We start from the raw sequence: 26576 nt of genomic DNA, 5'->3' as shown, positions 1-26576 counted from the left end.
TTGATCGCATATCTCTTTAGTCAGCCAAAATTGTGTTCTCAATTTGGCTGAGATGTCCTTCCACATCTGTCATATCTGTTCTGTTCTGTTCTGTTGTATTGTCTCTTCAAATTATTCCGATCCCTACAAAATTTCTTTTCAGGACACAAGAATTTGATGAGCCTAAAAGCTTGGAAAAATCATTTGAGAATTATTCTGCTTAAAAGATAACGAAAGATTGTGAAAAACAAAAATCATTACATTACTGAATAAAGTTGGAATTAGTAATGCCGACGTTTATAGTAGTTTAACAAACAGCGTTTTAATCTCGTGGATATATTTACACAAAAAATTGTCTCTTTGCAGTTCGTAGAAAGGCCAGATGATCACGTCATATGTATATATGTATGTTGCGTGTATATATATTATATATATACATATATATACATACATACATTCATATATATATAAATATATATATATATATTTATATATATAATTTTCATATATAATATATATATGAAGATTCAATCGAGAGAAAAATAATGCTTAACGCCGATCGCGCGCTTCGAGTGTATCCGTAGAACTATCATACATTTAATTATCTCATATGTATATATCACGAGCTGCTAAATAGACATCTCTTATGTACTTACATACACATACACGCACTCTTTGTTCGCACACGTGTACATATGTAATATCAACGGACTCGCGTATACTCTCCTGCTATTTTTATTTGATAGCGTTATTATATATATATTCTTTATCTGAGAATTTATTTATATATATATATATATATATATATATATATATATATATATATATCAATTTAAAATAAAGAATTATAACAGTACGGCAAGTCATCTTGGCATGTATTTAAAAATATGCATTCAAATTATCAATTACTAATAATATTAGCAAGAAAACATGAACGCTTCCAGGACTGAAAATTGCAGTAAAAAACATATTGATACAAAATTCAGACATAACGAAAAAGACGAACGACTTTTATTTTCCATAACTTATAAATTGTATTAAAAACGAGAAAAACGTTGATTTGTGTTGTTAAAAAAAAAAAAGACAATTATTTTTCTAAACACACGCAGGCAAGTACTCGCTAGACCGATGTAGAACTCGTTGTTCAATCATCACACGCTAAAACCTGGTATTTACAAATCCATCGTGATAAGACACTCTAGGAATATGAATATCGTGAAAACACGAGAACCGATGCATACATATTAAGCAGTTACGGTCTATCTCTCTTGATTACACGCAATTAATTAATCGCCTTACCTAACGCAGCCTAGGGACGATTTATACCTTTGGTAAAAGACAACACGACAGCTACCGATACGCTTAACAATTCCGAACTGTGCGAGTAAAGTCAACAAATTATCAACGAATCGTTATGTCAATACCGGATAAAACTATTAATTCAAACATCAGCGTACTACACGTCATGGTGGTTGCCAGTCTTGGCAAGCTTTGTAACAAAAATTTCACATGTATAAAGACGCACTCTATAAGAAACATTGTAAAAAAATTATTTCGAGCTTTTTAAATTATCATGACTAGCGCATTACAAACATTCGATAAAATCAAAGCTCATGTCCGTCTTAAACGTAAACTCATCGACTTAAGCTTAAGTACAAGCTCAGAAAAAGCTCTACATGTAAAACTCGAATAAATTCATTTCACTTCGTTAATTTTGAAATGTATCGACGATTTTCTAGAACCGCTTATCGCTCTGCTTTTTCTAAAAATAGAAAAGACGAACAAAAATCAACGGATTTATACAATCGTCGCGTTTATACAAACATTGCACAAACACGATGCACTATGTACAAACGCATCTTTCAAACTTCTAACATTCACCCTAGTGCCATTGAAAAGCTGCTATCCGCTTTACATAGCCGCACAAAAATATCATTTTCCACATCATAGATTCGCATTCCCATTCTCGTATCTCATATTATACACATTACACTCGCTATGGCGTTAAAGAAGATTCACCTAAATAAATAAATAAAGTTTAAATTAAAGGGACGAGTATTATTCACGATACAAATGTCAAAATAGTATTTTAACGTGATCCTCGGCACTTGGTATTCATTGTTACTAGCACGGGCGCGGGATCTATCGCTGCGGGTCGTTTTACATTTCGCTTCTATCACTCGCTCCCTTCTCCTTGTTACTGAAATGTCCCGGCATACGTTACAGTATGGAGAAGATATATCGCTTGGTCTCGCTTTGTACTTTAATAAGTGGTAGACAATATACAATTATATATTGGTGTTTTGCTTGATAGGACTCTAGAAATAATCCGTCCTGAGGCTTCGAACGCCTCGAGACGAGAGGCGCGTCACTCTGGTCCAGATCATCTTGTATCTTCGAAACTTATATACGCAACGGCATACGAGAGAAGGAACGATTCTTGCGTAAAAAGTTTCCCAGTGTAACCATTATTAGGCCTGGCATAATCACTATTAGGCCTAACATAACCACTACTAGACCTGGCGCAATCACTTTTAGACCTTAGAGGACCAACAGAGATTTACAAGTAGAATAATAATTGCGGCGCGAAAAAGTTGAAGCTTCTTCTTCACATAATTTTTAAGGTTTAATCACAATGTTTTTAAGAATCTCTAATTAGAACTCCAAATATTCCGTAAAAATTAATAGTAAAAAGCATTTATTGATCTTTATTTTCTTCTCTTAGAATAATTGCTTATATTTGAATTACTTAATATTGCATTAAATGATAATAATTCTGACACGAAAAATTGCGAGCAATGCATTAAATTTGATCTATTTCTCACGTTGGTTCTCTGCGGGCTATTAATAATTCTATATATGTATTGCGACCATGGCAGAATTAGTATTAGTCAATAAATTATATGTAATTACTGAGAAAATATCGAACATATTCAATATTCGTTGCTGATTCAATGAATTTCTTTTGACAAAACTAATCGCACTGGAAATTTTCTAACAACGATAATTGAGAAATTATGATAAAATACTTTGCGCTATATAAATTTCTCAATTTCATTGTGTGAAAGAGTCAACAATATACTTGAATCTCGTAGCAAGTTAAACTGAAACAATAAATTTTGCATAATTAATAGAACAGTCTCGGAACGTAATGCAAAGTCGCTAATCGCATATATCGCTACTAAAAATAAAATAACATTCTACAGAAGTGCAGTTTTCGTTGACTTCCATTTCTGTAGACTCGTTATCGTGGACGGCATTGTACTAATCTGACTGGCCATTTTGCAGAAATAACATGGGACTCTACGTTTGGAAAAAAGAAAACATATTAGTAAATTCGCTAAATTTACACAACACAGTTCTCACAATATTCTCACAGTCGAATATTCAGCAGAGAGATAACAGTCTCTTCTAGCTTGGTAATTCGAATAATTTTGATTTGTAATTGGTGATTGCAAAATAATTATTATTCAATCCTCCAAAATTCATATACCTCATCTGCCGTTGCAACTTTCGACCATTTTGCTCCATCTGCGCATTTCTAGCGCATTTTCTGCCAGTATCACATATTAATTGCTAGGTCTGCGTACCGCCGCCATCACCGCCACCCTTGTCCTCAGTCTGATGCGCGTCAATCGAGTCGTCTCGTTTGCTATTCGTATTAGAACTGCGACGAAACATACGTTATGATTTTCCATAGTTCAAGTTGTCTTAGCGAATATTGTGAGACGGGAGACTTACTCTACATAAACGGAGGAAGCGTCGAGCTTCGATGACACGCGAGTGTGTTCGTGGCCAGTTACAGCTGCGGGTGGTCTTGCTTTTGACGCAAAGTCCGGTTGACAGCCGCCGGTGGGTTTGCCTCCTCTTCCGCCAGCCGTCTCTTTGATATTCGACTCCTGCGCGTCGTGCACATTTCTACCATCGCACATTTCTACCATCGCCATTAAACAACTCGCAAATAATTCGGCACTCTCAGGCGTACAACTGGACTGTAAGCACATCTTCAATTAAGAATACATAAGACTGACTTCTCAAATCCAGCGTGGAGACGTTAAATTAGAAGGGGGAAAAAAAAAAAAAAAAAAAACGATGGAATGTCGGTCTGCAGAACTTACATTCGTAAAAGGTCCCGCGAACCTCCAAAGACCGCGAAAGCCGCAGCTTTGCAGATAGTGCTGCAAGTGGTGCTGCTGATTCGTGTCCTCGCAAGCTATCATATTCTGTATAATAGTTTGAACCGCGTTCAATATCGTTTGGTCGTGGCAGGAAGACAATACGCTGTTGATCTTCGCGTCGAGCAAGTTGTGTCTACAAGAATATTCGATATAGTTCGCAAAAATTCAAAGATAGTTTTTTTTTTTTTTTTTATATATCTTCATCGAGCTCGGTGGCGCGAATACTTACACGACTGGAAAGACTTTTGGAAAAACTATAGTTGCTTCCGCCAGGTACTCGTAGAGAATCCGTATCGCGCTCTCGTTGGTGGAGTACTTCACCAAAGTGGCCAGCATGATCAGAACCAAGGTCTGCGTGGAGAAGTCGGTCAACACTTCCGGATCGAGTAAGACGTTATTCTCGTTGCTCAGGCTCACTCTAGTGCTACGATCCGTCTACGTGTGCAACATGAAAACACAAATATATTAGTTCTCTCGCGATAAATTCACTTTGGCGAATATTCTATCACAGTCGCGAAATATTCTCAGTGTCCGTCAGTACAAATAACGATTGAAAAAAAAAAATTGTTGCTGAAATAACGCGTACCTGTTGCTCCGAGTCGTCCGCTGACTTGTCTTCCTTTGTGCTCGGCACGCTCAGGGATCGCTGCGATTTAAATAAAAGCCGGCCAGTCTTGTTAGTGACAAGTTGCATGATGTTTTACACAATCCGGGCAGGCACAGGCAGGCGCGGGCATACACCGAGAGAGTAAACAGAGAGATGCATGAAGGGACAAAACAATATTATAATATACGCAAGGGGTCTACTAGTATTAACGGACTTGAAGAGATAAACGATGGGCGAAACGATCGCGCGAAAATCAGCTTTCGTGCGACTCGTACATAAATGCTGCAATGGTTTTGCTTCTTTTTCGCGTATCGAGAACGAAATTAGAAGATAAAACTCAATTGAAAAATCACACACACACACACACACACATACTTAATATAAATCAAATATGATACATACCCAAAAAACAGGAAGGATATAATTCCAAATATAAATACATAGATAAATACATTTTACTGTAACTTCACAAATACGTATTTTCCTGCAGTTTTGTGAGTAATATTTACATACAGCACACACACAATATCTTAGGTAATTTAATGGGGAGGACAATATTTCGTAGCGAAAGTGAAATGATTTCACCAAACAACTCGTATGATAAAATAAGCGAAGCAAAACGTAATAAAAGCAACTAAATTCGTCGCGAAAGTCAAATTATGATATTTTCTAGGGCAGATATCTCATGTTTTGTAGGAAAAAGCTCCCAGTATTTTTATCTCGTGCAATAATCGATTCTTTTAATTAGGATCATGCAGTGCATTGTTCAAAAATCACTTCATGCTCTGCTCGGGAATCTCGGGATCTCTTTTCAATTCGCTAATTAAATAATCGTGGTGCAAATGTCTGAATATGTTCTACGTAAAAACAAAATTAGGGTTTTCGAGAACGCAAACGTGAATATTCTTGCGGTACTTCAAACGAATGAATTATCTACGCGGCAATAAGTTAGCTACGCTATGATTATCGCTCCAACTGATAAAGAATAAATTGATTCGCGAGCGAATTTACGCGTAATAGCACAATTCATACCTGCGCAGTCTGCTGCTTTTGTTCGCTCGTCTTTTTCGCTTGAGTGAGCGCCGACTGATCCAACAAGTCCCACGTCTTCTGCCTCCTATTCGTAGGATTCGACGTTCCCGGTATGTCCTGGCGAACAATCTCTCATGAGAATTTCGCATGTATTGTATTACAAACGAGCGAGAGGGCTGCTTACCACATTGCGCGATGGTAACGTGTCGAGAATGTCCGAATTACCTGACGAATCGTGCAAATTCTTGTCGAGCGAGTGCCGGATGTGACACCTGCTGCGAACCTCTTCCGACACAGCCACTAACGCTGCGAAATAAAACGGGAGTATAATTTTTCGCAAGATTTTAATAGATACTTTATGAAATCTTGAATTTGCAAATCTAACATACCAGTCAAATACGGAACGCTTTCGGGTGTTACTTCGAACTTGTCCCTTTTGAAAGGCTTCGCCACGATCGCCAGCAGCATGGTCAACACTCTGACTGTTCTGGTGACCGTAGTCGGCGTGGGATGCCTGTAGCCTTTCAAGAGATGGCCGACTAACGCGAAATGAAAATTGGATTTGAAAGATAAGCCTACAGAGTGGTCTAGTTGCTTAAACTGATATTCTAGAGGTTCGCGCGTTGACATCATCACGTGCTCCAACGTCTGGAAAAGGAAACAATGATCTTTTTACACGTCGAGAAATATCTGTCTATAGCTTGAGCCGAGGAAAATTAAAATGTACGCACCCTTTCGTCAAAAGTGCCTTGCGAATCAAGTATGTGTAGATTCTGTTCAAGGAGAGCCAGGCCGGATGCGTATAAAGCCGCTTCATCTAACTCGAGAATGAACGTGCCGACCCAGAATAAGTACCTATGTATTGGCGATTTCTTAACAGAAAAACGATAAAAATGACTTTGGCGCCGAGTACTCAAAGTTGAACGATTTCTAATGCCGTCTCGAACGAGGACTTACGGGTCTGAGGAGAAGCTGCAGTCGCGTCAGGCACATGACGATGGCTTCCATGAGATTGATATCGTTGAAGCTTTCGAGCGCCTTCATCAGTATCTTCAGTAGCTGCCTCATGTCCTGATCCGTTATGCTTTTGCTGATGCAGCCGAAAACGATGAGCGCCCTCGGCTGCAGCGCCGGATTGAAGCTGAACGCGAAGTTCTTCGCCAGCAGCGTCCACGTTTTCAACCAATCGCACTTGGGAATGTCGCGCATACACGCCTCCATGATCTCGAGGAGGGCGTCGGTTATGACCTCCAGGCTAGTCAGGTACAGTCTCTCTTTGTCCTGCGTGCTGAACATGTTGCGTTCGTTGCTGAGCAACGACTTCTCCGACTTCTCCGACTTCTCCGACTTCTCAGTCGGATGCTTGTAGAAGGCCGTGCCGGCGGCGGATTTCACCTTACTGATGCCGAACAGCAGGTAAAATTTCGGCAGGGAGAACTCATCCAGACTCATTCGCAGTATCCTGTACGTGTTTTCGGAGAACGAAGGCGAGCTGCACGTGCACAACGAGTGGATGCTGTTGATGACCAGACCGTGAGTGGACGCTCGCATGGTGAGACTACCGGAGCACACGAGCAGCGTGACCGTGTGAAAGATGTACGGCAGGTGCTTTCCGACGTCCAGGCAGTTGTTGAAGGACAGCATCAGGAGATATCTCGCCAGGATCGCTATGTCGCTCCACATTATGTGCTGCTCCAGCTGAGACGTCGGCGACATGCAGGTCTTGTCCACTATTCGGCACACCTTGCTGATGAGCTTCTTGGCTACCAGCTGCACGTTGCCGGACGCCAAAGCGACCGCGGTGTCCGCCATGATCTCGGCCATGAGCGAGCCCAATCCGTACTGCGCGCTGCGATGCAGAAAAATGTCGAGGACGATGTCTATCAGCTCGGGCAGCATGCCGATCGTGCTCCAGATCTTCGCCTGTATGCTCGGATACATCTCCACCTCCTGCACGGTCAGCGTGATCAGATCGTCGAGGATCTCCGTCACCTGCTTCTGCCGCTTGCCGCTCTCGTCGTGAGGCTTGTAGAACCGCACGAGATTGCTCAGCCACGGTGTCATGTACTCCAGGCACAGATGCTTCAGCTCGATGGTGGACTCCTTGAAGCCTTGTATGCACTCTCGGAGGAACTCGAGCGTGAGATGCGGATCGTTCGCCGCCAAAGTTTCGCTCAGATGCTTGATGAATATGGTGTTGTTCGACGGGATGCAGATACCCGACGTTTCCAACAGCTGGCCCTCTATCTTCAGACCGAACGTCGCCGTGAGCGCGCACAAGAGATTGTACGCGGCGGTTCGGAGATTCGGGTCCGGACTGCCGAGATTCAGCAAGGCCATGTTTAGCAGAGTGCCGGGCACGTCCTTAGGCCTGATTTTCGAATGAATGGACATCGGGTCCGGATGCGACAGCTGCCAGCGATTCTTGATGTGACGTATCGCCTGCACGATGTTCTCGCAGTCGTTGTAGGCGAAGGTTATGGTAGGCTCGTTGGCGATGGTCAACGAAAATTGATTGTCTTCCAGTGCACTGGCTTCCTCGATCTCAGACGCGTAAAACACATCGTTGAGGACGACGTAGTGCGACAGCACTTTGTATTTATCCGTGTGAGTTACCTGCACAGTCGTCGGCCCGACCTTCACCGACACCTTCATTTCCTTGTGACACAGTTTCAAGACATTGGTGAAGACCTTCAAGTCCTTCTCGAGGGACACCGTCGCACCGGGCAGTTTCTGCTGCTCGGCGTCGATCACGTCGTTCAATCTCTCTTGAACGTCCATGAAGACCATCTTTCGGTTACCCTTCAGCGGCGCTAGAATGCTGTCGTGATATTTCGTGAATTCGCGCAGCCAGCTGTTGCAATTGTAGATGTACACCGCGTGGAGATTCTCGTAAATCGGCTCCGGTAATACATAAAACCACTTTTGTAAAAACTCCGTCCTGCACCGGTTGTCCACGCACGTGTGAGTGAAATCGACTACTAGGTCGTATGGAGCATGATAATACGATTTTAGAGTTAAGATCACGTGATATATCAGCAGCTCGCCGTTTACTTCGCTGGGTCTGAAAATCGAAATGTAAATTATTTTAATTGCGAGCGCAAGAACAACTATCGTATATTTTCGTAGACTTATAAATATTTCGCTATATCTTGGAAAAGCGATTCGCACATACTTGAACCGTCGTGCAATGTAATAAAATACTGGGTAGCCTAGTTTGCTGGTGCCTGCTTGATAAAAAATGTTCATATTCTGAATGTTTTTGAAGTCCTCTCTCTCGTGCATATTAAGCTTCATCATGAGCTCTTCAAAATTGGTCGACGATATGTCTTTACTCGTCCATCGTGAACACATGTGGACGTACGAAGACGAGAAAAGCGAGCTGAAATTAAAACGTATAATAAATTCATTATTTATACGAGAATAACACTAGTTGGAGCAAAAGATTTGTCCTATTCATCGAGCAAGATCAAAACTTGCAGGATTTTAAATAAATTATTATAAACTAAAATAGTAACCATTGACTTCAATACATTTTTTCATCTGGAAACGAGATTTTATAAGTCTAATTTTAAAAACTCCGAGTTCTCAGACTGGAAATTGATAATTTTGTTTAAAATAGACTTTCAAGCAGAAACGAAAAACCTTTTGCATCAATCTAATAAAACCGCCACTGTTCAGTGACTCACTAGGAATCGATTGGTTTGTGCTCGGGCGGGCCAAGGTACGCCAACAACGTGGCCAATTTGTCGAAGGGTCTCCTTCCGACAGCTTTGTGATCTCTACTGCTGCTGAGGTAGTCGCCGATTTTCTCCTGATGATTCCACAACAGCCTGTGCAAGGCCAAGACGTTGGCGTCCGACACGAAGGACACAGGATGGCTGGTTTCGTCGTCCTGCACTTCGCAATCTAGCGCTATTTGTATGATGAATCGCCGACCGATCTCGAAGTGCGCTCGCAGAAAGTTGTTGAACGGTAGCATGTGCTGCTCCTTGCTGAATTCTACGTGATTGGCGATGTTTTGCAGTATCTTCGACATGAGCATGAGGCCGCGCTTGACCTGCAGCGGCACCGGCTTATTCACAATGCCCATTTCTTGCGGCGAGACGATGGCAGGATTGATGAAGCGCAAAAACAGCACCGTTCCCACGGCCACAATGTTGGCCCTCTTGGATTGCGGGAATCTTCTACATAATACTTGATACAGGCAGTGACACACCGAGCGCAGCTGCCGAGGAAACCTGAAATTAAATGAGAAAACAAACATACTTTGAGTGTAGCGCAGCTTCTTCGCGACGGCAAGTTGCAGTGAATGATGACTCACGCATCTGCCGACGAGATTATGGCGTTGAACACCTTTTGTGTCAATAAAATTAGGTTGCCACCGTTTTGTTCGATATTTTCGTTCGGGTCAATCCTCGCGCTGTCCACCTCAAAACTAATCGTTGGCTCGTCCAGCAAAGGTTTGATGAAAGGCTCGAGCAGGTTTTGCAGGTAGCTGGCGCCATAAATTTTGAAGCAGACGGACATGAGTTTGCTTCCTAAAGTATTACCGCGAAAAAGAGTCTGTATGCCGTCGATTAGCTCGACCTCTCGATAGAGCATTTTCCATAACAGAGGCGACAACAAATGTCTCGCGTCGAATATTATCACAAAGACACGCGCCAACTCGTCCATTTGATTTGTCGTCACCACGTTAGCCAGTGCCACGGCAATAGGCAGCTCGCCTTTATCACTGATCATTGTGACAAGCTCGACTAACTGCTCGTATCTATCGGCTAGAACAGTCTCGGCGAGAGTGTCAAACTGCGTTCCCTGCTGAAGGATTTTAGTCAGCACTTCCATAAACGCAGCTCGCGTTTGGAGATCTGCATTGTAGCCTAAATCTAAAAAAAGTGAAAAATTTAATAATTGTAGAACTAATAATTGATGTAAAAATCCAATTGTGGAGAAGTTTTCAATGGATTCACAATTCTTCCAAAGAAACTCTCGAATTAAAAGCGCATAAAATAATAGAATATTTTTACGTACGTATCGAATGCCGTAAACCGCTGTCTATATTCGCATTGAGAAGATTACTCATGGCTTGAATGGTAGTGTTGCGCAAAGTGGTCAGCTTATTAGTCGCTATAGCAGGCGATTGTTCGCAAACAACGTCCTTGTCCTCTGACGGTTTATTGCAGTCATTTATTAATTTCATAAAGAGCATGAAATATTTCGAAAACAGCTCGGATTTCGCTTCCATCAGATCGGCGCGATCAGAATCCTCAGGCTGAAGAGGAAGTCCACGCAATAACGCTCCTACAGCCTCCATGCAAGCTTGATCTAAATCCCTAGAAAGTTAAACCAATACATTAGATAATTGTAATCTTTTTAAATGTTTGTTATAATTGTAGGCGGAGCCTTTTTGCAAAATTAAAAGAGCAAAAATTAAACACACATTTGCGTACATAAAATATATATAAAACACTGATCTTACTTAGTATAAGATGTGATATCACTGGCAGTTATCGCTGAGGATGGCGGCGCGCACATTACCCACTCGGTCAAATATTCCACGAGTTTGTTGCGGAACTTCAACTCTTGCCTGAACGCCAAATCGTCCCGTCTCTTCATCATGGTTTCGACTAGCTGGCACAATTTCGTCTTAATGCATATCGAGTGCACTATCATGTCCAAACGCCTGACGTATCGAACGGTCGCCAGCATTATGTCTTCGATACTGGTCATTCCGAGGTATTCCGATGGCTCGTCCGTCTTCGAGTCCAGAATATTCTTCATGATGAATATAGTGTGCTCGATGAATTGCGTGTTCAAGTCCGATACTATCACTTGTCCGCGAGGATCGAAGAACTTCTCCACGAAAATCTTAATCTGATCGAACAATATCGGATACAGGGCGGGGCTCATCTCGTGCCCAACCATCTCCTTTACGTGCTTCTGAATTTGATTGCCAAGTTTCTCGTTGTTGCAAACTAATAATCGCAATAAATTCAGCACAAACTGCGTCACTGAACATTGTGCGTCTTGATTGGGATTCGTTAAAACCGAACCAGGTTCCTGTTGTTTCGTCGAGCTCTTTTTAGGTTCGGGAAAGGGCGGCAGCTCGGGCGGTCTGCTCAAACGACGCTGCAGACACACTCCGCCCAAAGCGCAGAGAAATCCCGTCATGTTGGCCCACTCGTTAATCTGCTCCTCCACTTCGTGCTCTGAGTTCTGGTGCGCCGTTTTCCGCTTCACGGTGCTGCGACAGAACGACTCCGCTTGCGCATCCTCGGTCTTGACTTTGGTAGGCACGAGAAACTGCCGCGAGATCGCTTCCCAATTTTTGAATGTCTCCTCCCAAGCCTAAACGTAACGCTTCTGTTAGTTTAAAAATATCATCTTAAACGTTCGCGACAGACCCGGAAAAAATAACGCAATTATAAAAATCAATTTTAATATTAGATTGACGCAAAAGATTTAAGTAAAATTAAAAATAGAATAGCAAGTTTCAAAGAAATTTTTACGAACTAAAACAGTCACTATTAACTTCAATATATTTTTTCTTCTGAAAAGTTGCACGTCCAATTTAGAAAACTCCGAGTTCTTAAAGTAAAAATCGATAATTTTATTAAAAATAATTTACGGAGAAGCGACAAATCTTTTGCACCAATTTAATGCGATATGCTTTTTCATTGGGTATAAAAAAATATTCGTATACAAGAAATAAATTTAAATATACGTACAGGTTGCACACCATTCACGCAATGCTCAATCTTTTTCAATAAGGACAATATTTTCTTTTGCAGTGCGGCACGTCCTGAAATACAAACGTCAAGCTGCTGCGTCAATGTGAAATAATCGACTTACTAAGGGAACAACAAGATGTAATACAGATAACATAAGATTGAAGATAAAAACTCACCATGATTATGTTCTTGATAACATAGCCTACTCTCCCCGTGGGCTATTACGATAAGAAGATCTTTAATACTCTACTACAGACGAATAAGAATCTTCTTAATAAAAGCAAATGTATTTAAAAGTTCATAAAAAAATCTTTAAATCCGGAAGAAACATTACTTTCTATCTCTGTTCTCGTGAAATCGTAGATTTCACACGAATAAAGCTGAAGAACGCTAATTTAAAGCTCACCAGAGATCAAGGCCGAGGCTTGCGCCAATTCCGAAAACAACTGATAATTTGGAAGCAGAGACGTCACTGCTACCTCGTCGCTCCCGCAAAGAATTTCAGCTTCCTCGCATAGCAGCGCGAAACAAGACATGGACACCAGAATAGCCTCTATGTCTATACTCCATAAATACATCAAGCAAACGACCTGCGCGCGAGAATATTTGCGAATCAATCTCAGCTGTAATTTTACCGATAATTTAAAAGATGCATACCTCGAGCTTAATGTGCGCTTGTTTGCTGATCGCGATTTGGCTGCCCACGTTCGCGTAATCTTTGTGCTGAGAAAGAAAGGCGTTTCTGCAGCACAATATCTCGCGCAGCCATTTAAGTATGGTCGTGTAGTTGAAAATCTGATGCTGAATCAATTTCTCGGAGATCGAGAAGATGACTTGCGAACTAACGTCCCAGAAAGTGTACAGCGGCGCTTCTGGATTCCACGCTTTAACCTTGTCTGGATGGTGCAGCACTAGCAGAGCCTCCATCGCTTCGTGGGCGATGTCCGGCATCGTGTGCTGATGGACCAGCGAGATGAGTCCATTGATCAACTCTAAAGTGGACCTTTGTATTTCATGACCAGCCGTACCGTAACTCTGAAAAGTGCTAAATTAATGTAGGTCTCAGACGTTTTGTGCACATCTAATCTAATCTATATTTTATGCACACGTATATTCAATATTCGAGTAACAAAATATACAACATACGTGCAGCATTAACATGGGATCCACGTGAACCAATCGCACCATCATCAACAACAGATTTCTAGAGTTAACCTCCTCTTTAGGTTTCAGCCCAAAGTTGTGAATCAACGTTGTGCGTAGCGGCGCGTACCACATGCAGTTCTGCGTCACTTTGTTCAGAGTATCGGTGAACATGTTTCTGAGTTCTGTGCCGTACGAATAAACAAGACTGATCTCCGGCCACCACGATAATCTCGGCTGCGTAAAAATTCTGAAAAAATAATACTGAAGTGAAAATCGAAGTCGCGATTATAAAATTGTCGCGCGAGAGCAGAATATATTTGACACTTGCTTGTACAACGAGCTGACCAGGACGAACTGGTACGACGGATAGTTAACGTTCAGACAGAACTTAAATACTTCGTTGTTGTGCGGATTGATGCGGAAACAGCTGACGAAGGAGTCGATCATGAGATCGACGTCCTGCGCGCTGTAATTCTGCCCGCGGGAGAACGGCTTCGAAGGATTGAAGATAAGCAGCATCAGATCGTCCATCAGCTGCTGCACCAGCGTCAGAACGACGTTGCTGTTGGACTCCGCGTTATTGATGTACGTGGCCGCTTTCGTGAGCTTGACGCACGCGACCGCCGCGGCCTCCGTCAGCTGCCGGCTGGACGAGCTGCCGTGCATCTTTATATTGCGCTTCACGTTGTCGATGAACTGCTTCTTCTTCGAGTGCCGCGACGCGCCGGTGAACGTCGGATCGCTACTCAACAGGAGAATCTCCTCCAACACCTTCGGCGAGAGCAGCAGCAGTATTATCTGCAGCGGCCACACCGCCGCGGCGCGGCTCTTCTTCTTCTCGTCGACGAACGTGTCGAGAATGTCGAACAACTCCTCGCACGCTTTACTGAGATCTTCGTTAGGCTGCTTCTGCAGATCGGCGAACTCCTGCGGATAGATGTCCATCCAGTTCCAGATCGCCTTCTCCAGAGAGTTCATGAGAACGAGATGCGCCGACTTCTTCAGCAGCCGGATTTTCTGTATCGTTTCTGCAGAAACGAAAATACGTTTTAAACATTGCTTTATATGCAATCGCGCCACTTAATATTCACCGCTCACCCTTGAGAAGCCTAGTGAGTTTGTGGACGTCGGCATTGATGTACTGCATCAGTTCGATGTCGCTGCAGTCCGGATTCTCCTCGCCGCTGTTGGACAGTTCTTGCAGTCTGGCCGATATCCGATTGAAGACCGCGTTGAAGAAGTTCTGGCTCAGAGCGAACAGTACCTTGCACGCCAGATCCTTTATCATTTTCGTCTGCGAACTATCGTACGGAATGCCTGCCAAAAGATTACAATTACATATCCACGCTTGGTCATCATAAATCGGCAGATTTCCTCGCTCATTTTGTTCACCTATAAACTGGCATATTTCACGAAGCAACAGTTTCACGTTCGTCGCCTCCTCGAATTTCGTTGTGTCCTTCGGCGCGTTCGCCAGGCACTTCTCCAGCGTGTCCAGGACGATGATGATAGACTCCTGCCGGTCCTGATCCATGGTGTGAAACGGACGCTGCCCGCTCGTGCTCGGTGTCAGCTCGTTGACGCGCTGCAGCATCTTCGTGAGGCCGGATATAACGAGGGAGAAGCGGTACCGGGAGATATCTATCAAGCATTTCTGGCTCCTCTTCTCGTTCACTCGAGAGTGAGGACTTTCGGGACCGGAACGACATGGCAGCTGCAATTCGGAGAGTCGACGATTAGAAATAAATATACAACGTAATACATAAATAAACGCAGAAGCGCACATATAAATAACATCTTGGCGGATGGCTCCATTCATTTTCCGAAGGGGATGGCGATTATCGTGTCGCACGTGCGTCAAGGATGGAAGAGGATGCTTAAGGACGATGACGCGCGTCAAAATAATGGTGGCGACAAATTGCCTCGGCATTCAGGAAACGTCGACTTATACGCTCGTACGGGCGTAATCAATTTCGGTTTTATTCCCTTTTGTCGAGCGGCGGGCAGTGTAGTAAGTTGCGTGTAAAGAGAATGTCACTTTCATTCATGGATATCCGCGATACGCGAGAATGGGGCTATGAATTTTCGGCGAAGCAATTTTCGCGAGAGGAGGAATTTGCAACACGCAATTTTCAAGTCGCAAATTGTTGAAAAATTCATTTTTTTTTTCCAATTCCTCAAAAGCGGACGAAAGCATAGAGCCGTTCTGAAACTGATTCGCCGTTGAATACGTCGGTTTCTTTCATTAATTTTCGAAACGTTAATCGCGATGCAGATTAACGCGATGTAAATAATCGGGAGTCTGCGATTAACACACGAGCGTGGGTTTATAATTATAAACATCGGCCGACGATAAATAGCGCGCAAGCGGTAAAAAATCGCGCACGGAGCACGGGATCACGAGGGTCGTAGGAGTCGTACGAGTACCGATATTTATACTTCGCACCCTCGGCAGATACGTTCCTGTATATACACCTTGATTGAGCTGCTCTCACGGCGAGGTTGACTGGAGGCGGAGGGGGCGAAGGTCAAACCGCATGAGGGGAGCCGAGGAGAGGAGGGGGCCATCTTTGCAAGAATGCATCTTTTCATGAATGAACGAATCAAGGAGGGAAGGAACGACACTGTGTTCTCGAGCACACACGGTGATCTTTCGCTTTATCGATACGCATTCGTAACGCATCACCGTCTAATGCGATTACGGATATCTCGCTTCTCTACGAGAAACAATAAAACGGATCGTGTGAGTATTCGAAACTCGGAACCTGTTTGATCCTCACGGCTGCGTTGGCGAACATTGATTTGGATCAGTAGTGGGTGTGTTGATGCCTTTATGATTAAAATATAATAATTGAAAAAATTGCGGTGTTATTATTATACCAATATAGATAAGACAAACAAGCAGGGATTATGATTTTAATAATGTCTTAATTATGCAGCCGGATGTGCTCTATATCTGTATCTGATGTCATATTAGAGCCACGTAAGTTAAATACAGTTTCTGAAACCGTGCTGCATTATATAAAACAGTAATATAAGCTGGATTAATTGTTAAAAATTTAGTTAGACTTCTGTCCTCTGATTATTTCTTCAAATCCTCTGGCTTTTTTAAACTCTAAAAAATTCAATTCTGATGATACTTAAGAAATAAATTTTTATAAACTTAATAATACTTTATTAGTAACGTAAGCAAACAAGAATCAAGTAAAAAAATACCTCAGGAAGTTCACGTTTAAAATTAAGCATGTGAGATAACATAATCGCGTTCTTTTCTGTTTTCTTTGCGGGGAATATCGCAAAAACTCGGCTGTTGTTCGTATTTATTAAGATATTTCAGGACAAGTTTTTAAAATTGTACGAAGCCGAGCGGCAAATTAATCGTCAAGATTCTAGAATTGTGCAGCATTTTCGACACTACGCACGGAGCACGCTTCAAAAGTGATTCTACATAACCGTGACAGTTTTTTCAGCGTGAATTCTGCACGCACTACGAGTTAACGTTAATCGCGATCGGTGCAACCGGCTGTCAATCGCACCCGCACGAGCATCGTCCTCGCAGTCGTTGATCCATAAGCTGGCATCCACCCGGCCGCGTGAAATCTACCCTACATGCACCGAGTGGCGTGGAAACTCGAAATTCGATAGTCGGAAAAAGGAGAACGAGCGAGAGAGAAGGAAAGAGGGCCTCGTGAGATTCGCCGAAAACGTAGCCGTGACCGGGATCGTGCTCCGAGACGAAGGAGGCGTACGAGGGATCGGAGCGAAACATCGTGCATCGTGGATGTGACATTAGGGGGAGGAGGTGGCCACACCGGAAGAGGGTAGCGAGGAGTGAGACGGGCCAAGAGGGAAGGAGAGGGCGAGCTCGACGATCAGGAAACAAGCGAGGAAAGAAGACCGACACGCCACGCAGAGCGTCGTAATTCGCGCACCTGATCCTCGAAACGCGTGAGCACCAAACTCGCCCATTCTCCGGGCTTTTGCGTCCCCATCTCCGTCCGAGGTTCACTGACAGGCCGTTACCACGTACCACCAATCGCCAGCTCGCTGCGAGCTGCGACCTTACGTCATCATTTATGAACGTCGACTGACCGACTACTACCGCGAATCTGAGAATCGCCCTCGATGGGAGAGGCACTTGCGATGGTGGGGCGACGGAGATGGTCTAGCGCCGCCGAAAGTGCCCGATCGCTTCCTCGACGCGCCAATCGCGGGCCACGTGCTCAGGAACGGCGCGACAATTCGAGAGAGACGGATATACTCCTAAAAGAATGTTTTTACTTTCATTTCATTCAAGAGCGACGAAAAAGAGAACGATAAAAAATATCGAATTGTGATGCACAGGCCAAAATTTTTAACACCTGGATCATTATTATAATTGCAAGTAACTTGTTCGGTTCTTTTAGTTTCTTTTCATGATTGTTCACTTACTTGATGTTAAAATGTTTTTTTTTTTACATTTTTATCATAGTTTTTATCATCCGGAACAGTGTTGTTTTATGTGAAAGCAATTTTCTGAGTTCTTGAAGAACGTTATATTCGACTGTGTTCGATTGACCCCTATTTCGGGAGTTTGCAGAGGGTGCGTTTCAACCTCACACAGTCCTGGTTCAGTCAACGCTGGTGCACGCTCACCCCACCTTGCAACCACGTCATTCATAACTGTGCAACACGGCCTTGTACCCGGGACAATCGTTCCTGTGAAAATTCGATTGGGTTATTGCTATTGCAACGTGTATGTTCTCCAATGTATTCAACTCGATTAGGCAAATCTAGTGAGTAGTTACAACCTTAACATACTCTATCGAATATTAATGTACAATAATTATTTCATGAACTAAAATGTTGTACAGTTGTACACAAACATATTCTACTTCTTTCTTTCCTCTTACTGTATCTTATAAAAATATTTATTAGGAAATAACGTATAACGTGTATTATATATTGTTAAAATCATAAATATACGTTTATATATTATATATATTTATTATAATATAATATCTTCCATGTGTGTGTGTGCACATAAATAAAGCACTTATTTCATAGCTTAAACTAATATCACAGAACAATTTTTTATCCATTATATAATACTTCAATATATAATAAATATCCTAATAGTCTCACAAACTGTGAAGGATTTGTTTTTTCAACTTTTTCTTATTTTCATTTATTATAAGAACACTAACGTTACATATTCAATAATTAGATTAACTATTCTAAAAAACAAGAGAAATTCTCTCTTTCTTTCATTATTACAATTATCGGTAACGAGCAGAGTTACCTACACAGCATGCATGTCCGGAAAATGTTCAGAGGACATCCCGAAGATATCGTATCTCTCAAAGATATCTGCGGGATGTCTTCTGGACATTTTTTGAATATGTGTGCTGAGTGGGTAGTCATAAAACGTATATGCATACGCATATAAAATAAAAAACTTTATTATTGTTAAAATTTTTTAAGTGTCGATCCTGATTCAATTTAGCGAAGAACTTTTGTGCTTCATATTTTAAGAATATTATGAGTAACTTACATCTCTCCTAAGAGAAATATCCTTTTGACCCTTACACATTAACTTTAAAATAACATTACTGATTTTCTCTCGCTTTGGCAAATTTTTGCTTCATATTTTAAAAATATTATGAGTAACTTACATCTCTCCTAAGAGGAATATCCTTTTAATCCTTATACATAATTTTAAAATAACATTACTGACTTTCTCTCGCTTTGGCAAATTTTTCCAGTCTTTCCATATAAGATGCAAATAAATTAAAAATTTGTGACATCTGCTGCACACCGGATGTTTTGTTTTTCGCATATCTCTACAAAACAAAAACATCAACAAGCTTCAGTTTAAACAAGTTGCTAAATATGTATTAATGTGGAAGTCAGTCTTTCATGAGATCTTTACCTACATCAGCAGAAAAGTTATTTCAAATCGAATAAGATATTCATAGCATGTAACATTCAATATTTTTCGATCTCCATCCACTAAGATCTCTTCCATCCATTTCGTTAAAAAATCATTACGATCACAGCTTGACACTGATTATAAGTACACAATCTAAACAATAATAATAAATTATACACAAGAAAACAACATTTCGTTTTAACAGGTATTAGTTTATAAAGCTATAAAATTTTATTTGACTTTTTAAAGCTATTAAAGTCAAATAAAATTTTATAGCCATTAAAGTCAAATAATAAATTTCATAGCATATAAGATATGTTTGTTCGTTGAACATCTAGTATAATCCAGCATATTATTCATATAGAAGCAAATTTTTCATTTAACACACTAATTGATGAACGATAGCATCAATATTTTTTCCACATTCACACAAAGACTATACAAATAGTTTTGTACAAGAAGTCAGTACGCATATCAATAAGCATATTACCAATTAAGTGCACGTATACTTTCTTTCCTAAATAGAGTTTTATCGTATATCAAATACTGTATCGCTACGGGCATCGTTTCTCGGACAATCATCTATTCTCCGCAAAAATATTGTCTTCCAATAAAGAAATTACAGAATCAAAAATATCCACGTCTCGTTGTCGATGCTTCTTAATGGAGTGAACACTTTTCGAGTCCAAATCGGAGACTTTGACGCTGCTTAGAAAATACAGCTGCTCCGAAAGTTTAATTGTATTTTCCTCTGGCACTTTTGTTACGTTTTCCCTGCAAGAAAAACATCACAAGTATTAGAATATAATTTTATCTAAAGAGCATTTAATGTGATAACGATAATAATGCTTAGTGAACATTTAGAGCTGAAAAGAATGATTTGCGTGTCGTGTTTTCCGAATTCATTATTAAATATATTATACAATACCAATTATAATTGGATAATTATACGACTTGGACAATAACTACCTGGAAAATTCTCTTCCTCACACAGAACTATTATATTAAATCAATTTTATTACCAATTTTGCCTCTGTTAAAAAAAATCATTCTCAGTGCTTTGAAAGCGTGCGGTGAAAATACGAGCCATTGTCTCGAACAATGCACTTACGGATGCAATTCGCGGAAGCTCATTAATATCGAACAATCTCTGGCTATGGCAAATAAAAGGTAATTTTGCAACGCCGACAAATGTTCGGCGGTGATCCGCGTGTTTGCCTTTCGTTCATCACCGTCGTCGTTGGCTTCCTGATTATGCAGACTCCTATTTACATAAAATGGTCGGCGCGAATCGTTGAGACTAATTTCTGTTTGCGATGCGAAACTGCCATTTACGATCGTTCTGTCGACATTAGCAGATAAGATACACTCTGAACCGCCATGATTTCCATTCAGATCGTCGCTGTATTTCGTCATCACGTCGGTGTCCTCAAGAAGCTTTTGAAAATGTACTTCTTCTATGGCCGTCTTTTGGATGACTGCGTTCTAAAACAAAAAAGAAACACAAATATTATTTATGTTCATATCGATCGACTCCGAATTTTACAAACACCGATTATTAATACAATATTACGTACTGTGTGATTAGCTGATAAAACAACAGTGCCAGCGCGAGCTTCGTCGAATCTCGTCAAGTCGGAGTATATCATATCATCATCCAGTAACGATGCAAACTTGGAGTAAATGTTGTAAATGTAATTAGTATTGATGTAAGACAGCCGCTGCATATTCCAAATTCGTCCCAGCACCGAGTCTTCCGGCAACTCGTCGCCATCGAAATTGCAGCTCTGCAAAGCGAAAAAAAAACGACAGTTAATAGAGGCGACAATTATAATTTAATTCTTTGAAAATAATACGTTTTTAAAAGCAGATTTTACCTTTTCCGCGAAGCGAAGGCACCGTTCCGCTCTTGCTACCACGCCCGGTTCGGCGCAGAACGTCGGAACTTGATTCGAAGGTAGGAGAAAATTACGTGGATGGGCGGCGGCGAGCCGTTCCAGCTGCTCTTGGGCGAAAGGACGCGTAAGGGCGGCGCATACCAAATTGCAGAACTCATCGATGCGACGAGTCCGCACGCTGCTGCTCGTCGCCGCCGCATTCCGAAACCATTCGTTCAGCACGCTCTCGAGATCGTCCGACGAAGACGCCTGATCATAGACAACGAAGCCGTCCTTAAAGATCTTCAAATTGTTCTGCGGCGATCTTAGAAGTTCCTCCACGGCGGTTTTCATGCGCGCTTCCACTCCAGAAAATAAGTCCAACGGACAATAATTGCTGCGGGCGGCGATGTTCTTCTTCCGCAGCTGAAAAATTTAAATATATTTTATATATTTGGATTTTTAACATTATATTTTGAATATTTTAATTATGATATTGTAAGTTACAGAGTTTCGCATATTATTTTTTGCAACTGCATGGATTCACTGGACAAATCAATGCTACTGTATTATATATGTATGTATTATTATATATGTATTAATACCTTGGCGTACTGGTTGAGACAATACGGGCATCGGGGGATTCTCTGCTCCGCCTTTTGCACGTATCCCTGCTTCGGCTTTATTTCCACGCAAAACGTCGAACGGCTCCGGAAGACGGTTTGATCAAACTCCAACCGCAAATCCAGAAATGTGTAATCCGGAAACTTGGTGGCGTACGTATCTGTGGTTTCCTTGTGCCGGCGTTCCGCTGCAATACAAGATTAAATGTAAGATTGAATAATACATACTATTTTTAAATATATTCTCAATAAACAATTTGTGATATCTCTCAAAACAGTCGAGTTTCGAATTCTGAATTATCTCAGTCGTCCGATTACGGTCTTCAATTCAACGATATATAGTTATCTCGAGATAAGTTTATAAATACAGACATAAAAAGCGATTGTTCTAAAATAAGCCTCCCTCATTGAATTATTCCAAAGGGTACCGAAAACACTGCGTAGGCGTGAAATATTCTCGCGATTCACGTGTGGTGGTCCTGAAATAGAAGAAATTCACGAGAGCCGCCGCGACGTCGAGAGCAAACGATTACTTCAGCGAATAATACATTAACTGTTTGTTAAATAGGAATGTAAATATAGTCGCCGAAAGAATTTTCTCGCATTACAGCAATATAATTAGAAAAAAAAAGGAAAAAGAATTTTAAAGTTGCGATAAGTGCAATAATGATTAACAAAGATATAATCTTTCTTAAAACGCTTTCAAAATGTTAAAAGAATAAGCAATTGAAATATTTATGTTTCTCTGCATAATTATCGTCTATTTTACAAATGTCAGTCATAACGATGATAATATAATGTCATGAATATTATTTAGAAATATTCTAAGGCGATATTCCGAGAAGCTACAGGGAAAGTGTCATTAAATCGCTTAGATAAAAAAAAGACACTCGATGAGTGTCAAGATAAGAGCTGTACGGCGCCGCGACGTGGCGTTCTAAACAGCGCGCAATCTTTCACCGGTGATTGCGAGACAATCGTTAATCGAAGTAGCATAAATTAACGGTTGAACTTTCCCTCCGCGTCTCGTTCGCCTCCGTCCAACGTGCGGCCATAAGATACCGTTCGCGATTAAACATGTCAAACAGAAGTTTGCTTCGTTGCTATCTCGCTTATCCGTTCGAGCGGTATCCCGAAATTGGATGCGCTCCATTAGTCATTCGTGTATCTCCCCGAGAGATGTTTAACGGCCGAATATAAGCCATGTAATTATATCACAAGTTTCGAACGCTTAAAAAAAAATCTACGTAATTTCGGTACTGCACGCGCACTCGAAACGAAAGGCCTCTTAATCACCGCGATAAATAAATTCCAATTAACACCGAGTTGCGAAGCCAACGGAAGAGAGAAAGAAGGACGAATTGAAAAATAATATTGAAAAATTTTCTCTCGCCGTCGGAACAGAAAATCGAATTTTAAATATGCACAGGGGGCGGTTTTATATATTCAAAACTTGTCACATATTTTTCGCCTATGAATTTTCGTCTATTTTCCGCCTATCGGGAATCAATAAAGCGTTACTTCGCCATCAAGCGCACTTGATGGCATAAATTTCTCTTCGCGTGATGAACACTGGCGAAATGAGAGGCCCGTGACAAGGGATAATGACGTATGGTAATTTCGTTAAATGCCGAGCACACGCGCTTACGAATTTTGCGCGTCACGCACAAAGTTGCGGATCGCTCTCGCGCGTCTTTTCTTTCTCCCTTCGACGAGGGGAAAGTCGCGTGTTCGATTCATCGCGAGTGAGCACGACTTCTACCTTTTTTCTGAAACCTATATCAAACAATCTTGCACAGCGGCCTTTCATATCTATTAATTCAATTCAGATTACAACGAGATTTCAGAAGAAAGCGTTCGCCAAGCTGTTAACGCTAAATCCCCGCATCGCATTACTTGTACTATCGAATTGTATCTCTTTAAGGTGCGACTGGCGTTAAAAAGCTCAATTACTGCGATCAATTATTTGCGTTTAACTTTACGCCACGTCCGCTCCAGTTTACGTTACTATTGCTAGCTGCGCATAAAGAGAGGACTCACATTATACTACATCAGCGTTCGACGCGGAAACGCACTCGCAAGATATTCTCACGCCGAGATAACACTTCTGCGTTAATGTCATTAACTCGGTTTTTCATTATCGCTTGTCGAAGATAAACTAGTCGGTGATATTGAAACGATTACGAATTTCAATTGTGTTTTGTTGCTCAGATTGAAGTCTTTATAATGTTTTCTTCCATTATTTCAATTTTAAATTTCAGCGAAAGAGATGTAAATTGACATAGAAATCGAACTCTGCATTGTAGTTTCAAGACTCTATTGCGGGCGGCAATGCACAAGGAGATTTCCGCCGCGGCGGCGGCGGCGACGATGCAGAGTCTGGTTGCAAAGTAGGTTTACACAGTCTCTGTTTACACATTCCTCGTTCGAGTCTTGAAAATAAACGTTCGACACGGGGCCGTTTCAGTTGCAAAAATATCCTGCTTGCCTTCACGCGAGTTCATCTCTGAAAATAGGTAATATCGAGGACCTTCGAAGAGACGAGAGACATTGAGCGATCGAAAAGAGAAAAGAGAAAGAGAAAAATTTCACAAGAGGTTGCAACAAGTGTAAGCTTGTATTAATAGGACGAATGAAGACGCGAATTTCAATATTAAAATGACGAAAACATTATGACGATGAACATTATTGTTTCGAGTCTTTCGGAAAATTATTTCCTAGTATATTTTTATATCACCTCATCGAGAAAGATTGAAGATTAGTTGAAACACTATCAGTATTGTATAGTTTTTAAAACAAGTCGAAACGAACACGCCGGAAATTGCGTAAGTCGTTCTTCTTTTGCGCATTTTATCGAGAATGATAAAACGCCGGCTATCTTCAATCTAGCTGCTAATTAGATATTGATGAAAACAGCCGGGCGTGTCATGCTGACGATGCACGCGTGATACAGTTTTGCACGGTTACATTAGATCAATCTGGCGTGTTATTAGAGAAAATGACGCGCGGATGACTCCGCCGGCGATCAAATTGACGGCGAAATTGCCACTATCGGCGCGGCTCGTAGCGGCGGCGGATTTTTGTCATTTCCACGTTCGGTAATAACACGCACGGGAGCGTGCTTACAACGCACGCCGCGACAGGAAATCGATACCGCCATATCGCGGGAGTGCGCAATATCGCCGGAGATAACGCGCGTTCCCGCCTGTGACGCGGCTTTTAAATAAAAATATCGACAGCCGCGCGAAATTTCACAATGTGTACAAAGGCGCTCGCGTGTACGATAACCCCGGGACAATATTCCGAAAGATATTACGTTATTGGGGGGTGGGGGGGAGGTGGGGGGAGGACACTTGACGTATTTTGCGTAGTATTAAATTTCTACATATCCATAAGAGGAGCGCAACAGCGAATGCGATTATAATCGATTTTCGATACATTAGTCGCGGAAGGACGTGAAAACCGAGTAAAATTCGCCGTGCTCGCTGTGAATTATTTATATGCGCCGTTGATATATATACTATCTAAAATGGAGATCGCGCGGGACGTTATTGAATTTTGCATTTCCGCGCGGTGGGAAAAATTAGATATGAATCGCAATAAAAATGCTTATTTTGCTAAATATCATTTGGCTGTTGGAGCACTTTTCCCCTCCCCCAAGTAAGAAATTACACGTTATGCGTCAGCAAGTACAATAATTAGCCACGTTTTTGCAACGATATCTCTCGAAATGGTCAGAACACTATCTCCGGCCGAGTAGAATTCCTTCTACGCGCAGCCATTCTTCTCGCAAGATATTTCCCATCGGCGCGCACACACTGCGTCATTTTACCCTCGCGTTTTGCAATCAAATGCGACGAGAGCGGGAGGGGCGGGAGGGAGAGCTTCTATTTTCAATCGCGGCTATAGGAGAAAGTACCAGCGTGTCAGAATATCGACGAGTTCGCGGAAAGAAAAGCGGAAGAGCCGACCACTTGTTGCGTCTGCGGCGCGAGAGATCAGGCCGGATGGACTTTCGGCCGGCGTATACGCTATAGCGGCCGGTAGAAACAGATAAATATAGATTTGTCCGGATAAGTGTGAGCGCAGACGACCGGAAGCGGAATCGCGCGCGTTTCGCGTGTTTTTTCACAAAGTTTTACGGCGTTCGATCAACTGGACGACGGAAACCGTTGCACATCGCGCGAGAGCTGAACGATGCCGGAACCGCGGAGATTGCGAGGCTGCGTTTCACATGACAGCGCATCTCATCCGCGACGCCACGGTTAAGACGTTAATCTTCGTTTCGTTAATTAATGTAAGAACGGGGATTAGTTGGTGCGCGCGTTACGCGGCGAGCGAGGAATCAAGACCGTTCCGATTATCATCTCTTCCCAGCAACCCTCGGATGCAGCCGCGCGTACATCCTGTCTGCGTGCGCACACCGCCCACCCACCTTGCGAAGGGTTCCACCGGCAGCCTTCGCTTCACAAAGTCTGTCAAACGCATTTCC

The 26576-nt window shown here is 42.0% G+C and overlaps 2 protein-coding genes across 11 annotated transcripts in view; both read right to left on the bottom strand.

Annotated features, from left to right (window-relative positions):
- Window positions 1–968: 968 nt before the first annotated feature.
- On the bottom strand, window positions 969–18504 carry Nf1 (neurofibromin 1). 4 transcript variants are annotated; one of them, XM_012378907.2, is made up of 26 exons: window positions 18105–18504; window positions 17606–17936; window positions 15066–15387; window positions 14772–14990; window positions 14002–14701; window positions 13674–13920; window positions 13185–13562; window positions 12934–13117; window positions 12704–12745; window positions 12525–12598; window positions 11276–12144; window positions 10828–11129; window positions 10121–10682; window positions 9486–10037; window positions 8972–9178; window positions 6754–8860; window positions 6528–6668; window positions 6186–6444; window positions 5981–6102; window positions 5797–5913; window positions 4744–4830; window positions 4387–4592; window positions 4098–4290; window positions 3721–3983; window positions 3473–3646; window positions 969–3282 (listed from the first exon to the last, which is right to left on the bottom strand). In XM_012378907.2, the coding sequence occupies exons 2-25, from the start codon at window positions 17663–17665 to the stop codon at window positions 3556–3558; spliced, it is 8304 nt and encodes a 2767-aa protein (XP_012234330.1). In that variant the 5' UTR covers window positions 17666–17936; window positions 18105–18504; the 3' UTR covers window positions 969–3282; window positions 3473–3555. The 4 variants fall into 4 exon arrangements, with proteins under 4 accessions (XP_012234330.1, XP_012234333.1, XP_012234335.1 ...); XM_012378910.2 differs by having other exon boundaries at window positions 3721–3971; XM_012378912.2 differs by having other exon boundaries at window positions 3721–3971; window positions 4744–4803.
- A 586-nt stretch (window positions 18505–19090) lies between these two features.
- Window positions 19091–26576, bottom strand: part of Ipk1 (Inositol phosphate kinase 1) — a 74888-nt gene continuing 67402 nt past the window's right edge. For 6 of the 7 annotated variants that reach the window (XM_067348602.1, XM_067348601.1, XM_067348603.1 and 3 more), the window contains 5 exons: window positions 22067–22272; window positions 21462–21887; window positions 21162–21371; window positions 20696–21069; window positions 19091–20358 (listed from right to left, as the gene is read on the bottom strand). In XM_067348602.1, coding sequence (XP_067204703.1) covers window positions 20163–20358; window positions 20696–21069; window positions 21162–21371; window positions 21462–21887; window positions 22067–22272 — 1412 coding nt within the window. In that variant the 3' untranslated portion in view covers window positions 19091–20162. The remainder of the gene's footprint in view (window positions 20359–20695; window positions 21070–21161; window positions 21372–21461; window positions 21888–22066; window positions 22273–26576) is intronic. The other variant, XR_010888291.1, reaches the window with a different exon arrangement.

The sequence above is a fragment of the Linepithema humile genome, chromosome 2 (assembly GCF_040581485.1).
Source record: "Linepithema humile isolate Giens D197 chromosome 2, Lhum_UNIL_v1.0, whole genome shotgun sequence".
Lineage (NCBI taxonomy): Eukaryota > Metazoa > Arthropoda > Insecta > Hymenoptera > Formicidae > Linepithema > Linepithema humile.
Note: the sequence above shows the minus strand (reverse complement) of the source record. Positions and strands in the feature narration are given on the sequence as shown.